Source organism: Thermobia domestica, chromosome 5 (assembly GCF_964235325.1).
Source record: "Thermobia domestica chromosome 5, izTheDome1.hap1.1, whole genome shotgun sequence".
Lineage (NCBI taxonomy): Eukaryota > Metazoa > Arthropoda > Insecta > Zygentoma > Lepismatidae > Thermobia > Thermobia domestica.
This window is the reverse complement of record NC_137458.1, coordinates 145322418-145348288: the sequence shown is the minus strand read 5'-3', so window position 1 is coordinate 145348288 and position 25871 is coordinate 145322418. Positions and strand designations below refer to the sequence as shown.

Sequence of the window (25871 nt, the reverse complement as noted above, 5' to 3'; positions counted from 1 at the left end):
CCAAATAAAGGGCGTAACCCTTTGGGTGGATGCTAGCTACGGCTAGCAAAAAAAAAAAAAATCGCTCGTAAATGTTACTGTAGTATTTTAATAGATAGTTAAATTACCACACAGATGCCGGAGAAGGGCATATATTTTCAGAGTTAGTTGCTTGGCTTTTTTTAAAAGTACAAGCTTCTAAATTCGAACGTAAAAATGAAGCGTTAAGGTTGTAGTACTCGCACCCCCAGTTGCATAGCACTGCCCTAAGGAACATTACTGACATGCCTAGTACATTCCTGGCACATGCCAATGCCAAGTAAATGTGTCAAGTACATACACGGTACGTGATATACACATAATAGATACATTCCTCGGTATGTGTCATGCACGTACTTTTGGGCGGAAGTAACCTTATTCCTTACATGTGTATTTCACATGATTGCTCTATTCACGTACCTATCATGTACATTCCAATGTACCTCGAGGAACGTTCTTTACACATGATCAGTATGTACTTGTGTTGGGTGGGAATTAAATACGTAGTGTTAACGTTGTAAATACAGCTTAATATGGTGTCCTTACACTAGGTTACACAAGCACATTCTGGTCTCCGAATTCTGGGTTAAGTAGGTTGGAAGTGATGGTTGTGACAGGTTAACTTTGTGGGTGCCACTAGGTGTATCTGTGCGCGGGCCCGGTATGCAATAAAGACGGTACTATTGCATGGTGGATCCAGCGGGGTGTAGCTGGGGAACCCGCAAAGTAAACAATAGTGCAAGGCTATTATGACGCTAATGTTCCTAACCACTGAAGTCAAAATAAGTACCGAAACAAAAGCCCTGTATTATCACTCACCCACCCGCCTACATTTTAATAGTAAAGTAGCGGAATGCATCAGTGTGTAATAATCAAAATACCGCCACAACTCGTTTCCTTAGATTATTATCTTACCATAAATAAGTAGGGAGAAAATCAAACAGGATGAAATGAGATCTAAAACTGTAATATATAATTATATAACTATTTCATCAATGAAAAGATTGCCAAAATCTATGTCCTTCACGAAATTGGAACATAGAACACCCAACTGATAAGTAAGAACGATATTCCCTACGCCAAATATTAACGTACTTACTTTTCCGATAAACTTTAAATATTTAAGTGATTTTTGTACTTCTATTGTGTGGAACTTAGAGTAATTATAAGTTTTTCTGATTTACCCGTTTGTTACATTATATGTGTTAGTATGTGTTGCGTAAACTGTATTTTCAAACAGCGTTCACCTCTGGTGCATGGGGTCCCGGGTTCGATTCCAGCCCTCGCCAAGTGAACTTTGTGGTGGACAAACACCGTGTGCGTGCGTTTCCTCGAGGTTCTCCCGTTTCCTCCCATTTTCTTCATTCCACCATTTTCATTCATTACTCACCATCACCGTCTCCTTTAGCCTCACCGGCATAAGCGTGGGACGTAAAACTGAAAGATTTCTTTTCCTTTTTTTGCACTTTCAAATGTATCATATTTTGTTATTTAACAACTAAAATTTCTAATAAGACAAATAAAATGATTTTCTCATGCCTTCCACTGCGATAAGAGGCAAAAAATAATGTCCTGCGAAAAGAGCATTTTTTTTTTATTGTGATAGAAGATACTTGGATAGACTCAATTGGCTTAATAGAACAACCTCAGTTGACATCTGTTGGTACGAAACCGGTAGAGACGAGTACATTGTCTCTACTTGAGAACAAGAGGTACTAGATGGTAGCACGAGCCACTCCATTGTGCTGCCCATTCAAGTTAATGAGTTAAAACTTACATTTTAAATCTCATACTTTGATTTATGAAGTTCGTGGAAGACAATTATATTAACAGAATAAGCATTTATTTATTTGGAATATATCTCCTATGTATATGAGAAGAAAGTGGTAGTAAAATTAAATTTCAATTTTATGTCCCACTGTATGCCTTGTAGGTGAAACGATACGGATAATTAATGAAAGTGAATAATTGTAATGGAAATTGATGGAATGAGAATGTGGGAGGAAACCGGAGAACACAAAAAACATGGACAGGAGTTGCCCAGTTCAAACCCATTTAGAATAGGATTGAACCAGAGACCCTTCATACCTGAGATAAGTGCTCTATCATTCAGCTATCGGAACCCCATATCAAAATCTAGATTTTTCTCTAGAATACATTAGTTTCAAATTAATATTACATATATGCTCATCGCTGGTTAGTTTATCAACATGAGTGTGTATTCCCAGTGGGGATATTCGGTCGAAAAAGTGTAAAACCTTTTTAGGCTAGCCATTCTAAGTGAGGTTTTCTTTGGTTTTACTCATTCACACCAGGCAAGTGCCGGAATGGTATTTAACATGCAGGTCCCAGGCCGCTTCTTTCCTTCCACAATCCTTTATTTTTTTTTCCTTTCCTCTGATAGTGTGATCGCCGAGGGACGTCATCCCTCATACGTGACTGATTAACATGGCCGTACATGCCGAAAGCCCAGATATCTATTTCCTAATCTTAATCCTAACGAGTGTGTGTCCGTCAATGCAAATTATTAGGCCTATATACTACTAATATTAAATTGGAACATGCTTTTACGAACAAAAATATTAAACACAATTTTGTTCAATATTCAATATATGTTTTATTCTTTATGTAGTAAACACTACAACAATCCGAAAATTATGCTTCATAAATCAACTCAGGTAGTCAACCTCGTACGCTGTTGATCTTCTTCGGGTGTATGATGTCTGATCAAAATCAAAAGCTTCGTCAATATCTTGCACTGGCACTAATTGAAATATGTCTACATACACTTTTCCTCCTGGACGTTTTGATTCTTCAATCCAAATTGCTTTAATGAGTTCCTTGTATCTTGAACCACGTGGCTGCCCAGGCCTAATTTCTGCGTCGTGCTTTAGGAAATCTTTTATCTTACCCTTACTCTGATACAAAAAAAGAAAGAAAAAGGTCAGATTATTAATCATAATAAAAGTGAGTTTCGAAATTGGAAAGTTCGATAGGCAATACTTAAGTGGTTATGTTACTCTAATGAGGGCTGCTACACGTCCAAATTTTGACGGAACAGTCCTGAGTTTGGGGAAAATGTCCCGCATCCTGACGTGGCTCCGTCAGGATTTTAGAGCTCCCTCGTGGCTAAGCGGTTGAATACAAGCCTTTGGCATAGGAGATCCGCCGGGAACTCCTGAGGTTCGAATCCTGCGCTAAACTGTACGTCCATGTCTCATATAGCCTCGCTGCTGAACACGATGCGAAACTCAAAAACGAATCAAATCGTCGGAATTTAAAATGTCCCGACTTTCATATTTATTGATGTCGTTTGTAATTATTATTGGAACTTAAGTTCCACTTTATTATATAGTTTTCAAAAGAATATAACACTTCACAACCATAGTAGGCAGGTAGCAATATCCCTCGTCCTGGAAACAGAAAGTCTAAGCTAACTTTGTAATTGGTGAAGATGGACTTCTCAAGGCACGAACAAGTATAATAACCAGAAACATGCACTTAAATAGGAGCAACAGCAAAAGTAGATTTGGGAAGCAACTGACGCAATAATAAAAAATGGAATTTAATCAGAAAAGCAAAAAGGCTAATACTCCCTGCAAAAGATACTTAGTTGAGTTTTCTTCTACATGTAACAAGCAGCGCTTTCGGAAGTAAACTCTTCCTTCTTCGCAAAGCAAAAACAGCAACGGAACGAAACATCAAAGAATAATATTACACCCATAAAGAAAGACCAATACTTAATTTAGATAGACAAGAAATAAATATTATTTGGAGTAATCTTTTCACTGCATACTTTCGCCATCTGAAAAATAAGAAAAGAAAACAGTGAACAGCAGTATGCATTGACAGTGAGTGCCATTCCCATTTGTTTCATTTTTTGACGGAAGATTTGTTTTTACATTTCTTAACTTTTTTTACTCTTCTAAATTTTCCTTTATGTTTTAAATTCTTTTTGAATTTTATACAAGCCGAAGAAGGAAGAGGTTACTTTCGAAAGCGCTACTTGTTACATTTACTTGTTACATGTAAACTCAACTATATATATTTTGCGGTGAGTATTAACTTTTTGCTTTTCTCATTAAATATCGTCACCGCTCGCAATACTTTGGTAACTAGTGCGATTATTCCTAAAACAAGAATTACATTAAAGTATTAAATTAACTGCTCCTAATATTTACTTAGCTTGTATTTAGATACGCAAGATATAAGCCAATACATAAGCCCCACAGTATGAAAGTTGCCATAATTTTGAATTTTATAGAGATGATAAAACTTAAATTGTCTTAGTTTTCTTTTATCAATTAGATAAATATGATTCGCTCTTCACTATGATTCAGAGAGAGAGAGAGAAATGCTCTAAAAATTTCAACTGAAATATAGAAAGACCTAGAAGACGAAATAGGCATGTAAAGTTTACTCTTTAGTAAAACCATAATAAGTGGCAACAGCGGGAGAAGGACACTTATAATAAAGAGTCTTCACTATAAAAGCACTAATATTAAATTATTGCGGAAAAAGGAACCCTGGTTCCTTCTCCCTGACACTTCCCGAATAGCTGCATGAAGCGTCCCGACAGTTTGCTTGGAATTCTTACAAAAGTAACAGTAATCAAATTCTATTGATTGAGTAAGTAATTAGTGATTGGTTGAGTTTTAATGGGGACGTCAGTGTCGAGACTATTTGTCCCCGTCACCGTCAAGCAAACTCTCGTAAATAAAATTCATAAAAGAAACATATTGAAGTATAACAAAAAAATGCTATAAAAAGAAGTAAAATATAAAAGAAGAAATAAATAATAAATACATAAAATAACAATAAATAGTGAAAAAACATTATAAAGACAGAATAAAAGTTAAAAGTGCAGGAACAATTAGCACACGAGCAAACTACTTCAAAAAATCTCAAAAGAACGAGAGCAGTGTTACAAGCATGCACAAAAGGGAGGAACGCTCAACAATAGCAATATCATTGCTCATGCCCGATCATGTGTAATTGACAGACCGTGACGCTCTTTGACTTCGGAGTATTCATTAATTCGACAATAATGTGCCGAATACGCAGTGGGACAATACATTCCTCACAACACGGACGATTCAAACTACACAATTAATAACTATGCGTCAGATGAGAGTGTCCGATATGTAAACGCGTTAGAAGCACTTCATGTCGACGATGAGAGCGAACGGATTTATGCTATTCTTCAAGGCGTGGCTTAACTACGTTAATTTTATTTTCATTTACCTGCTCCAAATCTGCTTGCCAATGAGAGGTTATATGGAAATAGTTATAGAGATCAGAGCGAGGACGACTATGAAGCAATGCAACTCCGGCCATGGTGATGTGCCTGGTAGCTGTGTCAGCACGTTCGTATCCCCGAATGCCGACAAAACCCAGCACCCTGCAGATAACGCCAATACCACCCTCTTCCTGTAGTTAATGACATCTAACAAGAATATCTTGAACGAGGACGTGCTTAATGAAGACATTATGTACTCTCATAATTACACTTTTAGAATCGGTGGAAACCAGCAAACAACGTAATGAAAGCATAAGCGCATGGTTGAGGTCAAGTTTAATTGCTGTTTGTTGTACAGTATGTACTGATGCAAACTGAATTCTGAGCTGCCCCCGTTGGTGACAAAGGTACATGCAACAGAATTCTTATCCTTAGAACCATCCATATAAAACAAATTAAAATCGTGGTAAACCTCTAATAATGGGGCCAACTCCTGTTAGTATACCTGGGAAGTCGTGTTCTGTTTCAAACAAAGACAAGCATAACTCGAATCTTGGTGTGCAAAGCACCCATAGAAGTACAGTACAAAATCGAAGCAACCAAGGCCATACAAATTCGATTCGGAGAGAAATCCCTAAAAGCACGAATGTACGATGTGTATGCAGCACAAGGACGTGCAATATATCGGTCGTAAATCCGCCCACCATGGAGACGAGATCTACAGGAGTTGTCAGAAATACTACATGCGCAGAATAATTGAGTCTCTCATGATGAAACATTGACGATGGTAGGTTGCCGTCCACACAAAGACTGCCAACAGAACTAATACGGAAGGCGCCAGTAGCTGGTCAAATACCAAAGTGATGGACTGTGTCAACTTGTCTCGGCAGAGAGGAGCGAGCAGACACATAAGCAGCACAGCCATAGTCTAACTTGGGCCGGATTATACTATGGTATAAGCGGAGTAGAACAGTACGATCAGCACCCCACGTACGGCAGAAGAGAATATGAAGAAGATTCAGAGCGCGCAGACAAGAGTACTTAAGGGAACGTATGTTTGCTGCCCACGCCAATCAATGGTGAAAGATCAGACTCAGAAAACAGACCGTATGAAGAAAATATAAACGAGTGCCATCTATATACAAGTCCGGGTAAATAAGGGATGTTCGTTGGCTTCAGAAGTAGACAGAGTGAGATCTCTAAGTTAACGAGCGAAATTTTGCCTTGTATGGTCAGCGAATAAGACGATATAGACTCAGTTGAAGTTATGAAGTAATAGCGCGAAGGTGGCGGGAGCGACAATAAATAATTGGATCATCAAAATAAAGCAGACTACGGTCAGAAGACTGGAAGTGCGAGAGAACACTGCTCACGGCGATATCAAACAACGTGATACTAAGTACACAGCCTTATGTAACACCATTATCTTGGATTAAGCGCTCTGAAAGACTAAATACTACACGCTCGAAAATGTCGCTTATGACGAAAAATCACAATGAAGTGAGCCATATACCTACGAAGGCCGCAGTTATATAATTGTTCAATATACCGCAATGTCAAGTGGTGTTATATGCCTTCTCTAATTAAAAAAATTATGTTCTCACACACAGAATATGATGTTGCCACAAGATGTTCTCCGTTGAGAAAGGCTTCACGAATCTGTCACTCGAGATGAAAGAGATTGTCAGTGGTGCTTCGGAAAGATCTAAATTCACTCTGATAGCTGTTCAAGAGCGAATTACTTTCCAAATACCACAAGAGGCGCAAACAAGGTTGAAACAGCTTACAGACGCAACTTTTAAGAGTAATATGTCTGTAGCTCATGGAACTAGTTGCGACTTTCCCTAATTCAAGATGGGAAGAACTAGAGCCTCACGTCAACCGGGTGGGGACAAATCCTCTAACCAGATGCGATTATATAATTGCAATTATTGGAGTTGAGTATCCCGGAAGAGGTTGCGCAGAATTTTATAGGAGATGCGGGCAGGTCCTGGGGCCATTGGACATGCCCCGACAGCAGAGAGGCAGATGCGACAGAACCGCACCATTTATAGAGAGCAGAATGAAGCTCAAAAAGTGTGAAATGGGCACTATAATGTTCGGTATTGGTGTTGCGGAAGTTTAACCGGTTCTGCTCTAACCTTGCCCGAAAAGGAGCAAAGGCTGCTGCGTAGTGTGCAGACTCAGAGATGGATGCAAAATGGTGGCCGAAAGTGGTAGCTATCACTGAAGGGTTAGTCTCCAACAACCTACTCACAAATAAACAGGTACAGTAACAGAACAATTATTACCAGACAGAGATCAAACCAGACGCCACATTTGTAGACATGGACGTTCCACCACTGAATGACGAAACAGAATTCTTATAGCTTTGGTGCTTCGATAGGTTTACAAGGCATTGAGAGGGAGCACGAGGACACGAAATTGGTGACGATTTTCGTCAGTTGGAAGCAATTAAAAGTATCAAGAGCCGAGCAGCAGGCCATGGTAGCCTCACGGATTTCCACAGGCCATGATAGAACTGATCGGCAGGGACCGTCGCCACTGCATCCTGGAATTCAACAACAAGCAACATTAAGAAGAGTCTGCTTAGAATCCTCTGCTACAGGAGCTGCAGGAGATCATAGCAGCATTGGAACTCACTGAGTGTACGAAAGTTAAGGCAGTCAGCACTGTTCAGATTTAAGCGTCGGAGAGGAAATGAGGAAATACAGGGAGACCTTCGATGAATAACGAAAAGTAATTATTATCAGAAAGATCCAGATGCAATCTCCACGTGTATGAGTTCGGCAGACCAGCACTGCATACGGAGAGATGGATACATACCATGGGCAGTGGAGAAAGTAGTCCGACTTCCATCACTGAGGATGAGCAACCCAAATTCTTCAAAAAAGTCCGTTACTTAATGTCCATGATAGGGTGTGCGGACATAGCCCCACTGACGTTGATAGGCATTAAGATCTCCAACAAGCAAGAATGGTGGTTGAAGCTGATGATAGAGCCGAAGCAGATTGGCGTTCGTAAAGTCTTCAGATTGAGGAAAGTATAAGGAACAAAAGGCAAGCGGGCAAGGAAAAAACTTGCACAGCAACAGCTTGAAGTAGGGAAACTATATGAATCTGTCAAGAATTAAGAGAATCGGAGGCTTAATACATTTATAAACACTATACCCTGAAATAAGAGAAGACTAGGTAGGCCTGAAATGAGCTTCTTGTAAACAGAATAATGAGTACTCGGAGAGAAGTTGGTCTATTCCTCAAGGTAATGTTTTAAGTGAACCTTTCCACGTGGCCTATAAAGGAGCCAGCAAGAGAAGGTCTGAGAGCTCGCAGTGACGTTGCCACTACTCACATGTCAAGGCATTTTTCAGTGCATCTATAGTGGTAATTTAATTACTGGTGTAAGACAGAGCGACTGTGACTGGTAATACTAGTACCGCTGCATTGTCCCTCCACATTTGATAAGAAATGTCAGAAACCATCTCTTGTTGGCCCTGCTATAGTACAGTACACTCAGTGTCCATTAGTTCATCTTCAACAATGTCGGATTTTAAAGAAATTACATGTGGCTTATGAACATGTGTTTTCGGACAAGGAACTGTCTCAATGAGCCGGGATATATGCTGGCTAACCCTTAGGGCGGCGACAAAAAATGGGCGGCGATGGGCTTGTTTTCACCGAGGACCACCACTAATAGAAACACGTGGGATTTTATGGGGTTCAGTAGCCGATGCGAATGAGGTTGGAACGGAATCCAGAGAGATCTGGGTGGAAACGTCGTACGTTTGGGTTGCCGCAGATTTAAAAGAAGTAGCTGCAATAGTAGCAAATGACATAGAAAGCAAAGAAGGGATGTTTTCTTTTAAGCGATGCTTAGCATCAAGAATAGAGATCTTCTCAACAACCATTAGCTCTAGAATACGTTTCTCGCGTTGAAAGGCTAGAAAGACCCAAGACCAAGCAGAATGCTCGCCCTTGCATTTGACTCAAAAGGGGTTTGTTTGTTATACAGAATCCCACACAACGACTCCCCTGCTACCCTGGCTACAATTCACACAAAGAGCTGCATTCGCATTCCACGATGTGCTGATGTGCCCGTAGTGACATTTGAAACAATACAGGTAAGTGGGAATATAGGGACGGAAATCAAGTATATAATAACCAGCCTTCTCGTAGTTCGGAAGTGCAGGGAAACTAAAAGTAAGAATTAGTAACTTGCAAGGAGACTTACAGAAGTGTCACTCACTGATTTGAACGAAACTTTGAACACTTGTAGAACATCAAAAAATAATTGACAAGTATTTTTTGTTTCGGCAATGGTGAAGATTTATAGGTGAAAACCACCCTTTGAACATTAGGGATGCTCTCTAAGCATAGACTGAAAACAACCATTTAATTTAGAAGGAAACATACCGCCAGTTGGGTTAGGACAGCTGATTCAGAATCTGACGTCAAAATTACAAAATTCAAAATGGTGGGTCCAATATAGTGATTACAATTACAAAATGTCTTCTGGTTTACAATTACCTGCAGTTAGCCCAGAACAATTATAGTTGGCAGAAGTTTTTAAAACCCCTTTGTCTACTAATTTTAATGGGATGCTTGATTAAAGTGAGTCTCTGCACCTCTCATTATAGTGTTACAGAGACACAAACAGTAGAAAATGTAGCACAGTCAATAAATTATATGACTCACAGCTACACCATACAGCCTTTAATGTCTGAAAATGGTATTCTGTTATCACCGCTATATAATCCAAAACAACGTCTTTTAATCTGAAAATGTCCTTGTGAAAGCATCAAATTCGGAATAATTAACATCAGATCTTGTGAGATCATTTTTTCAAGAGGTTTTTCTTCCAACGTCTAATGTAAAGTCCATTTTGTTATTAGATTCGTGGAGTGATCATAATGAATCTTCTTTCAACCTATTTTACGAACAAAAGAATACCTCAAAATAGAAACCATTCTGCACTAAAAACTAGTAGAATCCAACCTGCCGTGGAAGTGTTTGTCTTTAGGCCATGGAAAAACTTCTTGTTACATTTTACTGATATTGTCCTCTACAACTAAACATAAATTTACATCTTCTGAATAATATAATTTAGATCCAAATCACTGATTCATATTCAGTTTTCTTCTCCCAGAATTACAAATCTTATTAGATACACATGATACAGAAACAATTATTTGGAAGAAGATAGTGCTGCATTTCGCGGTTTGTAACGGTTATTGCTGTAATAAGGTGAGCTTGGTGTAAACAATGTTTATGCAACACACTGTTTATCAATAAATGAATTATCAATAAATTCATAATTATAACAATTCAGGATATGTGAAGTTTTGACAATGAGAGGCGACGGGGTTCACTATACATAAGCACCCCGAATAGGGAAAGGTGTAGAGACTCACTTTAATCAAGCATTCCTTTAAAATAAAGGGGTTTCAAATCAATAGAAAGAGATTTCAAATCGGTCTGCAACTTTCTCGTAGTAATCGCTGCCAACTATAATTGTTCTTGGCTAAATGCAGAGAATTTCAAACCAGAAGACATTTTGCAATTGTAATCACTATATTGGATTTGCCATTTTGAATTTTGTAACTTTGACGTCGGATTCTGGATCAGCTGTCCTGAAACCCTCTTGGTAGTATGTTTTCTTCTATATTAAATGATTGTTTTCTGTCTATGCATGGAGACCACTTCTAACGTTCAAAGGGTGGTTTCCAACTTAAATCTTTACCATTGCCGAAACAAAAGATACGTGTTGATTATTTTTCGATGTTCTACAAGTATGCAAAGTTTCATTCAAATCGGTGAGTGACACTTCCGTAAGTCTCCTTTTTAGTAGGAAAGTTCATGTGGCTTCTTGCTTTTGATGAGACTTACATATATAGCATCTTGGTCAGCAAATTCAAATTCTATTTCCTCCTTGGTAGCAGTTAGAAGGACACAACACGCCATCACACAGCGAGAGATGTTCAGTAGACGATGAGGTTTTACCAATACGCTCCTAGTCCAATGTTAGTCAGTTTAAGAGCTTCGCAGTTTTCTTCTCGACGACTGTTTTTAATAATAAAGTGCCATTCCGTAATTTCTTGATATGTTTAATCTGTCCGTCGTTATTAGTAATAGCTTTATTACAGAGGAAATGGGACAAGGCGTTAGTAGTACTCGGACGATTTGCTTCAACATTGATACTATTAACATCTTTATCTTTAATTACAAAATATCGAACTACAAGCATCACGATACTTGTCTTTTCCACACCATCTATAACTTGAGAATATGTCTAATTTTTGTTTAGTTTGGGCATCTTGAGCCTAGACCCGAGTTTATATTTTAATGCCCATAAGAAGTTGGTATTAGATATACATTTATAAAGAGAAAATGTGCATTAACGACACAACTTCACGCCGGAGCGCATGAGAGAACTTATGTTACTCTCCTGGCTACCCCATAACAACATCCTCGTCATAGAATTTTCGTGGGGCCGACGCTGTCAAGGGAAATGGGAGTGAAAAAAAAAACATTTCTGTGGACAGATACGCATGACTTCGGAAAAAGAAGAATTTGAAGTAAAAGAAACAACCTATCGAATAACAACAAAAAGGGACTCCACCAGCGCACAAGAGAACAAAATATGCAGATCTTTCATCTTTTTGTGTTTTTATTTTTTAATAGTTCTTTTTAATTTGTTTATATTTTCAAAGACTTGGATACCGGATATGACAAACACTGGACGCATACAACAGCAGGCTGGGACGGATGCGCGTCCACCCCAGATGGAGAAAGACGTCCAAGGACCATCCACGTCCCAAGACTCCCACATTTAGGACACGAATCCATCTCATCCCGCTGGATGCTCGTGCCCTTCACTCCTTCGCCCCATGGCTCCAGGTCCATACGTCTTCTGAAATACAAATCCGTCTATCAGAAACTGGCCATAGCCTGATGTCAGCATAGCAAGGTTGACATCAAGAATTCTATTGTCTAATATTTCATTTCACAGCAATGCATGCAAATTTCAGCATAGGTATCTCTATCTAGAAAGTCACTTGTTTTGGACTTTATGTTGAGCCGAAGATTTGGTAGGTTTTGTATATGCGTAAAAAGTTTTTTTTTTTTTTTTTTTTTTTTTTTTTTTAAAGGGAGCACAAGGGACTGAGTTGTCACTTGCTGTCTTTCTCCTTTGAGCGCGATTTGTTTCTTCATCAAAATGATTGAATCTTGTTATCTATCCACAGCATTATACGTACTTGAGAGGTCCTTATGTTTGAGTAAATAGCTACAGTATAAATATTTCAGTTTATCTTTTTGCATGTTTCTGTGATTGTAGAAAATCTGAGTTAGAAACAATAGTTGTTTGGTCATCACCTGACTCACATCCTGCATTCACATCTACTTGGGCGTTGTTCTGACGAGAGTAGCATTACATCAGCCTCTTGATCACTGGCGCAAATCCAGGGGGATCAGGGGGATATATGCCCTCCAATCTTAGACCTGCCAGGACTGTCAGCCCCACTAATCTGATTTGAAATGTGTTTTCTGGGCAGAAAACTGATGATTTGTGTTTGATAGCTACAAAGGAAAGTGAGATGAAATTGATGTGCCCCAGAATAAGCCTCAAATCTCCCCGCCTTCTAATGTTGAAGACAACTCTATTCCCTGATCCTCCACAGCATTGTTTTTCAACTTCATAAATATTTTGAACATCACTTAAAAAAGAAAAAAATATGGAAACGGTCTTACTCTCCCAATGTTGAAGACATCTTTGCGCCACTGCTCTTGCTCTTTCGAAATTGACTAGCCTATGTATATTAATACTATTAATGATTACTTTCATTATAAAAGTATTAGACCAACTATTCACAGAAACGTGGAGGATTACAGGTAAAATTATAGGGTACGTAACAAAATGCTTCAAGTTATTTGTTTTTATTATTATTTTATTCCTGTAATAGTGTCTAATAGGTGTTTTAGGTATGTTAGTTTTTAAGGTTTGCATTTTAGAGCTGCCATTCTTAAAACATCTAAATAAATAACACACGCAGTTTGAAACAAGTCAAATATTTTTCTATGCCTTGGAAGTTGTCACTTGCTGTCTTTATCCTTTGAGCGCGATTTGTTTCTTCATCAAAATGATTGAATCTTGTTACCGGTATTTGTTTGAATAGATATCTGAACATAACTTGAGGAAAAAGCGACATTCCGAACTCTGTACCTGAAGACCACAAATTATTCACTGATATTTTTGACTGTGCACAGATCGAATGCAAAAAGTAAAGCTATTCAAGCACTTATTGGTTTAACAGGATTGAATTCTATAGTTTTATTTTTATGGCATTTGCTAGAACCTGTTATACATCAAGAAATGTTCGTTTCTGTGCAAATTATATCAACAGTATGGTCACAAATGAACAAATAGATTTAGCTAAACTTTGTATCAATATTTTTACTGCATGCAGTCAAACACAAGACGTAGTTTATATATTAAATATATATATATATATATATATATATATATATATATATATATATATATATATATATATTTCACTGTTCTTATTTAATTTCTTATCTGATAACACTGATTAAGGACATAATTGGCATCATCAGTGTGATAGCCGTCGTAATATTCTTTAATGCATCGTTTAATTGTCTCGGTATCATTTTTCTGCGATAATGTTTCATAACATAGTGCAATCTCCACTGCACTTCAAAGAATGAAATAAAACCAAGCGCCTCATTAAGCACCACAACAATAGCAGCACAACGTAAGAAAAATTATGGATGTAACATTTCAACACTAAAAGAAACATACTAATAGTATTTGATTCAGCAGGAATGTAAGAACATCTTACAGTATTATTCATATTTAAATATGTTGTATGAAACTAAATATACCTCCTTGTTATTACCTAACTAGGATAGCAGGGTTATTTTTGATGGGGGTGTTAGTATTGTCTTTACCTCAGTTACTAGGCGAACGCGGTGAGACAGGGAAGTGGAGTCTGCAACTGTTGCAGTGAATGCAATGGCTTTTCAAAGTTGCAATTTAGATGTTCAAGTACACTAATTTGATTGCGTTTATTTTTCAAAGAAAACACCACCATAAATTACACATTATTAATTGTATTATCTGTAGGGATGGTTCACCATTCCTGCAGTAATGGAGACGTATTATCGGTCCCATATGTACGGAAGTTACGAATGCATGAACAGCATAGCACAATTGACAATTCAATAAACTTCTACCGTGTATTAAGCAAATTGTATAAAAATTTGGTGCTTTTTATTCGATTTCATTACAAAATAGGAACAACCTGTAAAAGGAAAGAATGGCAATGCCAATAACTAATAGATTAGTTTTGATAGGTACCTTTCCGAATTGACTTGTGCTATATCTTGTATGATTAAGTTTAAATCAAGACAACATTAAGGTTCAAAAAACTTTACGATGCTTGCGTTTCTTTTACGACTAAATATATGTTTATTGGTTAACATAAATCCTTTTCTTGTGTTTCAGTCAGGAGAGAATTCAGATACGTTTTCACTCGAGAAATATGATTGTTATCTCCGCTGGTCTAATAGCTAGTACGTGGTCTCTTGAAGTATGCGTTCCTGGGTTCGATTCCCGGTGAGAGAGCGCAAAGTATTTTTTAATCCAAGGATTACATTGATCAGCCGTCTCCTTTAATCTAAAGGACTGGGCATAATCATGGGGGCTTGAACCAAAGAAAATCTTATATTTTCAAGGAATCTGAACTCTTAGGGCGAAAAGGAGGTAAAGAAGAAGTTTTTCCTTATTTTTAAAAGGATTATGAGATTGAATAACTTGCCTTTCCAGACTGACTTTTAAAATTTGATTACAGTACATCTTTCTTTAAGTATTATTATTGAAATCGAAGTCTTTTGATATATTTTGGATGAATGTATTTGATAAAACAAGAGCAGATTGGGAGAGGTAAGTGTAAGTATGATTGCTTTAGCATACAACAAACTTACAACTTGTATGTGTGAGGACAGAAATTTTCCGTGGGTAGGATTGCCATAATTTTTTGATCCTAAATACAAACAAACCTTAAACTGACGACCCATCGAAGATACAGTGCTCAAACTCAGAACAAGTATTTTAAAATTTCTTACCTAAAAACCACCTTTTCAGTTATCACACAATTGTTTACTGTATTGGTTAAAACGCTATTGAAAACAAACATCTTTAATATTTTTTTCATAAACACAAATATAATAAATCATGCCATTAAATTAGGTATATTAAATATAACCAAAAGAACCCTGGAATGGAAAAGTGAGACATTTTTAAGAAACATAACCTATTTTACTAATAGTAACTCAAATAAAACTCTATGATGAAAACACAATTCTTTTCACCCACGATTTTAGCGATTCCCGATTCGGAAATTTTCCGGCAGCTCCCAAAACTGTAAAATATGGACATTTTCCTATTTCATGCTTTGTATCCTCGTCGCCAAAAGTGCCTTTACATCGCCGTGACGGGTATGTGACCGCGCAGTGCTCCAAGGAAGGGATGGTTGCACAAGAAATTTTGATTAATTTTGAAGAGTTTTTATTTTGACTACGGAAATAACGTAGGTGTAGGGAGTAAAGACATAGATTTGAAGCATGAGTACACTGTCATCTCCGAAAAGATTCGTATTCTCAGTTTTTCATTTTATTCTCCTATATGTTAAGTTAATAACTGCTGAGAACTGCTACTAGCGCTTTTCACTTTTCAGGAATTTAACACGACATGTTCGCAGGACACTTTTCTAAGTCCTAAATGTATGCACGAATTATTTCATTCGTCTCACTGTCCTTATTTCAGAATGGAAACTGAATATGCTGAACGTGAATATGTTTCGCTGTCGTCAAGCAAGGGTCGTAATAAATGTAAATAAGGTTCTTATTATTAAATAAAACATAGAAGTTTCTATTCCACGTATAGCACAATATAATACAGTAATTAACGAACATGATAATCACTAACGCCCGCAGGATTTTTTCGAACGGGGAGGGGGGGCAAAAGACCGATATAGTTTTTCGATTTATTGCCCTATATATATTAAGTCATAGTTTATCATTGATAGCGTATATCCTCTTACTTTTCAAAATCGCCACTGTAACCTATTAGTCAGAACATACATCTCCAGATATAATGTAGAGGGAAGAGAAGGAAGGAGATATGGAAAGTGCCGTAACTAATTTTAATGCGCCCTGGATAATCCATTACTCATACCCGCCCCCTGTCCCACGCATTTCAACTGCTGCGTTATATATATATGGTTTCATGTCAGAGCAAGGTCAAAGTATAAGAGCAAGGTCAAAAGTGCCCGAGTCGAAAATGCACCGCGTGAAAATGTTCCCCTCGTCAAAAGGCCCCGGGTCAAAAGATCTTCGCGGGAAGAGGGCCCTATGTCAAAAAACCCGGGTCAAACAGGACCCCGCCTCAAAAGGACACGGGTCAAAAGATCCTCGCGAGTAAAGAAGCCGAGTCAAAAGGGCCTTATGTCAAAAAAGCCGGGTCAAAAAGGACCCCGCTTCAAAAGGGCACAGGTCAAGACGGTCCCGCGTCAAAACGACCCGAATCAAAATGGCCCAGAGTCAAAAAGGCCCCGCGTCAAAGGGGTCGGCAAATACAATTCCACGGCTAATAAACCTGAGATCAGGAGTGAAAATCAGGAGAAAGATACATATGACCAGTGGCGTAACTAATTTTATTGTGCCCTGATCGTTCATAATCTATTTACTCATACCTTCCCCCTGCCGCCCGCATTTCAGCTGGTGAATATATATATGTCAGAAGGTCACGGACAAAATGACGAGAACAGAAATGCCCGAAGCAAAAGGGTCCCAGTCGAAAGGGCCCTGGAACAAAAAGATCCGAATTAAAACAGGCCCGGTGTCAAAAGGGCCAGAATCAAAAGGACGTCGCGACAAAAAGGCCCTATCAAAAATGTCCGGGTCAAAAGAGACCTCACCTCAAAAAGGACATGGTGAAAACGGTCCCGTGTCAAAAGGGTTACAGGCGAAAGGGCACCGCGAGAGAAAACCCGAGTCAAAAAGGCCTCCGTTAAAAGGGGACGAGTCAAAAGACCCCTGCGTCAAAAAGGCCCGACTCAAAAGGCTCCGCGTCAAAAGAACCCGGAAAATATAATTTCACGGCGAAAAAGTCTGAGTAAATAGATGATACGACCAGTGGTGTAACTAATTTTCCTGCGCCCTGATCATTGATCATCTACTTAATCATACCTGCCCCCTGCCCTGCCCCACGCAGAGTTGATGTATATATATATATATATATATATATATATATATATATATATATATATATATATATATATATATATATATATATGTAGTTCTGTCAGAAGGGCACGAACACAAAGGCGAAGACAGAAATGCCCAAGTAAAATGAACCGCGGTCAAAATGGATCGGCGACAAAAGGGTCCAAGTCAAAAGTGCCCCGCTGTCAAAAGTGCCCAAGTCAAAAGGTCGTCGCGACAAAAGTACCTGAGACAAAGGGCTCTATCTAAAAAATTGCCGGGTGAAAAACGACACCGCCTCAAAAGGGCTCGGGTCAAGACGGTTCCGTGTCAAAAGTTTCCGAGTCGAAAGGGCCGCGCTACAAAATGCCCCGAGTCAAAAGAGGCCCCGCGTTAAAAGAGGTCGTGTCAAAGAAGCCCCGCGTCAAAAAGACCCGTGTCAAAAAGGCCCCACGATAAAAGGCACGGTAAATACAATTTCACGGCTAAAATGCATGACATCGGGAGTGGAAATCAGAAGAAAGAAAGATAATGACCAGTTGCGTAAGTAATTTTACTGCGCCCTGGATCTTTGATCATCTACTTACTCATAACTTCTCCCTGCCCAACGCATTTCAGCTGGTGAATATATATTCAATGTCAGAAGGGCGAGGACCGAAATGCCCGAGTCAAAAGGGCCCCGGTCGAAAGGCCCCATGACAAAACTGCCCTACTCAGAAACGGTCCCGCGTCTAAAGGGCTCTTGCCAAAAAGGCTCGGCGACCAAATAGCCCGAGTCAAAAGGGTCCAAGTCAAAACGGCCCCGGGTAGAAAGAGCCCGGGTAACTAGTCGGCGACAAATGAGCCCGCGTCAAAAGGGCGCTGTTTTAAAAGTGCCCTGGTCAAAAGGTCCGAAGTGAAAATGGCCCCGCGCCAATAGGGTTGGAGTCGAAAGTGCCACGCGTAAATTAGTCTCGAGTGAAAAAGGACCCGCGTCAAAAGGGCCCGGTTCCACGGCTAGAAAGCCTGAGATCAAAGCACGAGTGGAAATCAGGATGCACAAGTGTATATTGTCCCTTTGGTAAGTTGAAGGTTTGTGCAAAAGAAGGAAAAATATCTGTAGCTATTGGTAACAAATAGGAAATTTGAATGGTGGTATAAGTTTTGTTTGGTTGTTGATTGTTTTGCAACAAATGCTATTGCTTAAGTCATTCTCCATTAAAGTAAGGTTGCACTCCCGTCTTTCGGAGTTTGTATTCTCGTTACATAGCCTAATCAAACTTTATATATTATTAAATTTCCCCTTAGTTCTAAAATTCGATTTCTAGCCCTGGATCAAGGTATAGTATGAAAAATATTCTGTGGAAAAGATTAGTTTAATTTTGCAGTGAGAAGACACATGTGCAGCTGTATACATGGTTAGTCAAAAGTATTGGGACAGAACAATAATAACGACGTGCGTGGATGGAGGCAAAAAATGTTACAATTGGCATTATTGCATTGATTTGGAGTGGGGTCACCTTCGAACCCATCTTGAATTCCACCACATTGCATATCACACAATATTATTAAATGTAAAACGTTATGATTTTAGAGTAACTTAGACCTTAATATTCCTACAAATGAGAATGTGAACTCGTTTGTGACACATCATCTGTTTGAGATAGAGTATGCTCTGTTTCACAGGGTGTCCTATGTTTAAAAGTGAATTATAGACATTCAGTAAAGCGACTTCAGCACCATCCCTATTTATCGTATGATCATGCTTCATACCTCGTTTTATCACAATAGAGCAACCTTTCAAATAATAAACTCCCCATCAAAAAATTGTGACAGCTAACGCCGTGCAATTAGGCCACCCATACACCTTCTTATCCCATAATCGTGTCAGCGAAAGAAACCCCTACCTCTCATCCTTCCTTCACTCCCATACTAAAATTAGCTAACAGCATGAGCGCAATTCTTATTTCAAACTACACATGTATTACTTTGAATAAAATGCAATAAAACCGAGACGAAACAAGATTCATAGGTTGATGTAGGGAGAAAGTGAAACACACAGTGAAAAATTGAAACCAATGAATGTCACTTACACAGAGATTCCGAAATGAGGCAGAGAGAGAGAGAGAGAGAGAGAGAGAGAGAAGAGGAAAGGAGGGAGAAGAAGAAAAAGTAACGGGAGAACAGATAAAACTGTGGAATTCAAACGTAGTAAGAATATAACCTAACATTATAAAGTTCTGTTTCCAGAAATCCAACAGTAATATAGAAATAACGTTTACTTTTACATAGTTTTTCAGAACTATTCGAATATATAGACGATGCTTTAAACATTTATTATGTTACTTTCATAATGCATAGTATACTCAATTTCAAGTAGAACTGTAGATCTCCGAGACACATCTAGGATAATGTCAAAAGTTTAACACAAAATGCTTCGGTTTCGCGTGGTTTGATTGCAAATTTGGTAATGTTCGTTGGACGTAATGATCGAAGATACATTCTAATATAACCAGTAGATAGCGTTGGTCATATCCTCCATTTCAGACTACTAATGCAAACTGAACAAAAAACGAAGCGAAAAAAAAGAGAAAGAAAGAAAAAAGAGAAAATTGAAGAGTGCTATTTTATTGCTAAATATCTATCAGATATAACCTATATTAAAAGTCCAAACTATATTGTAATGGAAAGCTACAAATGTTGGAAAGGAAAAGTTTGTTTCCCATGTTGTAGCATCTTTCAAATTTCAACGTGAATAAAACACATTGAATTATAGGATGGGAACAAATATTGTGTCAAACAAGTATAAATAAAATTTTGTTTTCAAATAACCAAAGAGATACCATTTTCTAGTCTTTTCCAAAGAGTTATCTGTACCGAACATCCGGCATTGATTTCATCTCTTCCGAATATAACGTAATTTGCACAGAGAGAAAGAACAAGCTAAGAGCATAATCGTGTTAGACGTATGGTGTTGCTTAGGTTATAGACCACCACTGGATCGAGGAATTTAAATCCGTAGTGACCCGGTAATTCGACTGAGACTCGGTAACCCAGAGGATAAAAAAGAGATTTTACTTATTTCCTTGCGTTTAAACAGTATTGCTGTAAGAGATGACTAGAACTGTTGATGTTATCCCCAGAGCACGAAAAACATGACGCCGAAGTTAACAGCTAATTAGATTCTCCGGACCAGGTATATCGGGCTTCTGCTCCGTTTTAACTTTGGAATATGAAGTACATGTATGTGTGAGAGGGAGAGAGGGAGAGAAGTGAAAGATGCAAAGACAGGATAGGGAAACGTCAAGAGAGAGAGGGACGGGACGAATATAAATATGAAGCATACTTACTATTGCAGTGTATGATATAGAACGCACACACTATTTACTCGAACTATCGCCAGTGATGCCTTGTAAGTTCTCTATCAGAAGATGAATCTTTGTTTGCAGCCATTATTTTATGTGGAAAAATCATACTACCTGATGAGGAATCGAACTAAGATTTTCATTTGGAAGTCTGACATGTTACCGCTATACCACCGGTTGCTATAGCCAAACTTTGTTTAACAAATGGTGTAGTGTTTCTTTCTGAGAACAAAAACACGAAAAGTCTATACTGCAGATAAATGATGTATTTAGAATGTCCTGGTAATTCCTTTGCTCTTTCCCATCCAACATTCGTAAATCGTCTCTATCATGATACAGGCGTTTGCTTCCACATTCTTACGCAGTGCTCTTATGATAAGTCGATTCTTCAAAATCACTATGTTACGAGGCCCATCCGGAAATTGGTACCCGTTTGTGCAATAAAGACACAGTAGTACATATTAACAAATATACACATTTTTATTGGAAGGAGCATACTTTACACTACTTCTCCACATAATCATCAAGCAAATTTAGGCATTTGTCATACGTGTGACGAGTTTTTGTATTCCAGCGTCATAATCCTCCGCCACCAGCGTATTGAGATACGTAGTCACGCCTTGTTTAAGTTCTTTATCGCTGTCAAATCTTTTTCCCGCCAGAAAGTCGAGACACATTAGGAAAATGTTCACAGAGTTCATCAATTGTGACGCGCCGATCGTTCCTCACGCATTCGTCTGCTAACCTCAGCAGTTCGTTTGTTATGACAGATGGTCTCCCTGAACGCTCCTCGTCGTGTGTACTCCCCCTCGCCAGGTTGAAGTTGCAACACCAGCGCCGAATAGACGACTCGTCCATCACATCGTCTCCATACACCTCCTTTAATTGGCGATGAATTTCACAAGGTCGAACGTTTCGTACATTAACAAATTTAATCACGGCCCATACTTCACAACTGGCGGGGATCTCAATTCGTTTAATCATTATAAACGAGCACAGACACAACACAGGCACTGTTAGCGTCACGCAACCTTGCACAGAGCAGGCAGACAAGCCACTGATGCGGTCTGACCTTGCCCAGCGGCTCCCCGCATCGTCAGCGCTTCAAGCGGCGCAAACGGATATCACTTTCAGGATGGCCCTCGTAGATAGCAATATTATTCATAACGCCATTGCGTTACCCCTACACTATCATGCCATCTAAAATTTCAAGCCAAATATTACTTTCTTTAGCCCTGATCTTTGGAACGAATCGGCTTCTTCCTGTAACATTATTTGCAACAAAGTGCACAACGAAATTGATCTGTTTGACGGCCTAGAGAGAAATAAGTGCCCACTGATAAAAAAAAAACACTTACAATCGAGGAAAGAATGTGGAAATAAAACTTATTTTGCAGTAATTTCTCCGTGCTACTTCAAAAGTACGCAAATAATAATAATAATAATAATAATAATAATAATAATAATAATAATAATAATAATAATAATAACCTATATTATAAAATTGAAAGTAACTATGTTTGTGGCTCCTAATTTCTTGAATCACCAGACTGATCTCTGTAAACCTTTCAACATATATAAGGTTCGGATCTGGGACTACTTTTGTCATTTCAGTTTGACGGTGCAACGTAGGGGCCGGTGAGAGTGAGATACATGTAAAAAAAAACTGAAAATAAAAGTGGATGTCTTTGTGACTTCATCACTCTTGAACCACCCGACCGATCTCAATTAAATTTTCAACACAGGTCAGGTTCGGGCCTAAGATGGCATTTATCTATTTACTTTGACGATATAGCTTAGGGTTGAGGAGAGGGAGAAGTTAAAAAGTGTAAATAAAAGTTGATAACTCGCGAAACAAAGGATCCATCACGATCAAATTTGTAACATAGGTGAGGTTCGGGCCTGAGATGTTTTTTTTCATTTCACTTTCTCGGGAGAACTTGGAGAGGGAAGTGGGAGTGGAATATATATAAATAAATTAATTAATTAAATTAATAAAACTTAATGACTCCTGAACCACCAAACCAATCTTGATCAAATTTTCAACCTAGATGAAGTTCGAATCTGAGATGGTTTCTGTCATATCACTTGGACGCTGGAACTTAAGAGATGGAGAGGGGGAGCGACATTTAACAAAGAACGAAAAATTACTGCTATAAGTGGCGAATCTGTAATTTTTGGAGTCGCTGAGATTAACAGTGACACATCTGATGCTGTTTAAATCCAAATTCAGTCCCTCTACTGAGAGGAGGGGGAGACATATAAAAATGATCGAAATAACCAATATCAGTGTCGAATTCACAGTTTTCCGGCTGGCTGAGATCAACAATGACACTCATACGGCCCACAACATAGGGTGAGGGGGATATATAAAACTAATCGAAAATGACCGATATTAAAGAGGGCTTTAGTAATACTAAACAGTGACTGAGTAACCGACCATATTACTATTTTTTCTCAATTTAACCCAATGAAGCGGGTAATTGATGCTAATAATAATAATAATAATAATAATAATAATAATAATAATAATAATAATAATAATAATAATAATAGGCTACTATACTGTGAATGTATACATTATTATTATTATTATTATTATTATTATTATTATTATTATTATTATTATTATTATTATTATTATTATTATTATTATTATTCACGTAGTTTTGAACTTGCACGACGAAATTACTGGAAAATATGTTTTATTTCTGTAATTTTTACTGGATAGTATGCATTTCCTTTATTAGCGGGCACTAATTTCTCTCTAGGCCGTCGAATAAATCAATTTCGTTGTGCACTTTGATTCGTTATAAAGATCACAGCTAAAGGAATATTTGGCTTCTAATTTCAGGTGGCATGATAGCGTTGGGGTAACGCAGTGGCCTTATGAATAATACAGCTATCTAACATACGTTCAAATCTTATTCACGTCAAAGTTAATATTTTTACAATGTGATTGTGAAGAATCGACTTATCATACTGGACAAGCATTACGTAAGAATACGAAAGCAAACAATTGTATCATGATAGAGACTATTTACGAAGATTGTTTGGGAAAGGGCAAGGGAATTACCAGGACATTTTAAATACATCATTGACCTGCAGTATAGACTTTTCGTGTTTTCGTTCTCAGAAAGAAATACTGTTTGGCTAACAAACCATTTGTTAAACAGTTCGGCTAAAGCAATCGGTGGTGTAGTGGTAACGTGTCAGACTTCCAAATGGAAAATCTTGGTTTAATTCCCCATCAGGTAGTATGATTTTTCGCATAAAATAATGGCTGCAAACAGAAATTCATCTTCTGATGGAGAACTTACAAGGCATCACTGGCGATAGTTCGAGTAAATAGTGTGCGCGTTCTATATCATACACTGCAATAGTAAGTATGCTTCATATTTATATTTGTCCCGTCCCTCTCTCTCGTTCTTGACGTTTCCCTATCCTGTCTTTGCATCTTTCACTTCTCTCCCTCTCACACATACATGCACTTCATATTCCAAAGTTAAAACGGAGCAGAAGCCCGATATACCTGATCCGGAGAATCTAATTAGCTGTTAACTTCGGCGTCATGTTTTTCGTGCTCTGGGGATAACATCAACAGTTCTAGTCATCTCTTACAGGAATACTGTTTAAACGTAAGGAAATAAGTAAAATCTCTTTTTTATCCTCTGGGTTACCGAGTCTCAGTCGAATTTCCGGGTCACTACGGATTCAAATTCTTCGATCCAGTGGTGGTCTATAACGTAACCAACATCATGCGACTGACACGATGATGTTCTTAGCTTGTTCTTTCTCTCTGTGCAAATTACATTATATTCGGAAGAGATGAAATCAATGCCGGATGTTCGGAACAGATAACTTTTCGGAAAGGACTATAAAATGGTACCTCTTTGGTTATTTGAAAACAAAATTTTATTTATACTTGTTCGACACAATATTTGTTCCCATCCTATAATTCAATGTGTTTTATTCACGTTGAAATTTGAAAGATCCTACATCTATGAGAAACATAAACTTTTCCTTTCCAACATTTGTACCTTTCCATTACGATATAGTTTGGACTTTTAATATAGGTTATATCTGATAGATATTTAGCAATAAAATAGCACTCTTCAATTTTCTCTTTTTTCTTTCTTTCTCTTTTTTTCGTTTCGTTTTTTGTTCAGTTTGCATTAGTAGTCTGAAATGGAGGATATGACCAACGCTATCTACTGGGTATATTAGAATGTATTTTGGATCATTACGTCCAACGAACACTACCGAATTTGCAATCAAACCACGCGGAAACAAAGCGTGTGTGTTAAACCTTTGACATTATCCTAGATGTGTCTCGGAGATCTACAGTTCTACTTGAAATTCAGTATGCTATCCATTAAGAAAGTAACATATTAAATGTTTAAAGCATCGTCTATATATTCGAATAGTTCTGAAAAACTATGTAAAACAAACGTTATTTCTATATTACTGTTGGATTTCTGGAAACAGAACTTTATAATGTTAGGTTATTTTCTTACTACGTTTGAATTCCACAGTTTTATCTGTTCTCCCGTTACTTTTTCTTCTTCTCCTCTCCTTTCCTCTTCTCTCTCTCTCTCTCTCTCTTTGCCTCGTTTCTGACTCTCTGTGTAATAGACATTCATTGGTTTCAATTTTTCACTGTAGGTGTTTCAGTTTGTCCCTACATCAATCTATGAATCTTGTTTCTTCTCGGTTTTGTTATTTCATTTTATCTATACTAATACATGTGTAGTTTGAAATAAGAATTGCACTCATGCTGTCAGCTAATTTTAGTATGGGAGAGAAGAAAGGAGGTGAGAGAGGGGTCTCTTTACCTGACACGACTATGGGGCAAGAAGATGTATGTTTGGTGGCCTAACTGCACGGCGTTAGCTGTCGCAATGTTTTTGAATCGGAGTGTACAATTTACATTTCCCTATTGTGTCCCTGAAGTGAGAAATTTTGAGAGAAAACAGAATTTTTCTC

The 25871-nt window shown here is 38.1% G+C and overlaps 1 protein-coding gene across 1 annotated transcript in view; it reads right to left on the bottom strand.

Moving 5' to 3' along the window:
- Positions 1-2616: 2616 nt before the first annotated feature.
- The window catches only part of LOC145684700 (sodium- and chloride-dependent glycine transporter 2-like), a 290540-nt gene continuing 267285 nt past the window's right edge, over positions 2617-25871 (bottom strand). The window contains exon 8 of the mRNA XM_081757078.1: positions 2617-2936. Within this exon, the coding sequence (XP_081613204.1) occupies positions 2688-2936 (249 nt within the window). The 3' untranslated portion in view covers positions 2617-2687. The remainder of the gene's footprint in view (positions 2937-25871) is intronic.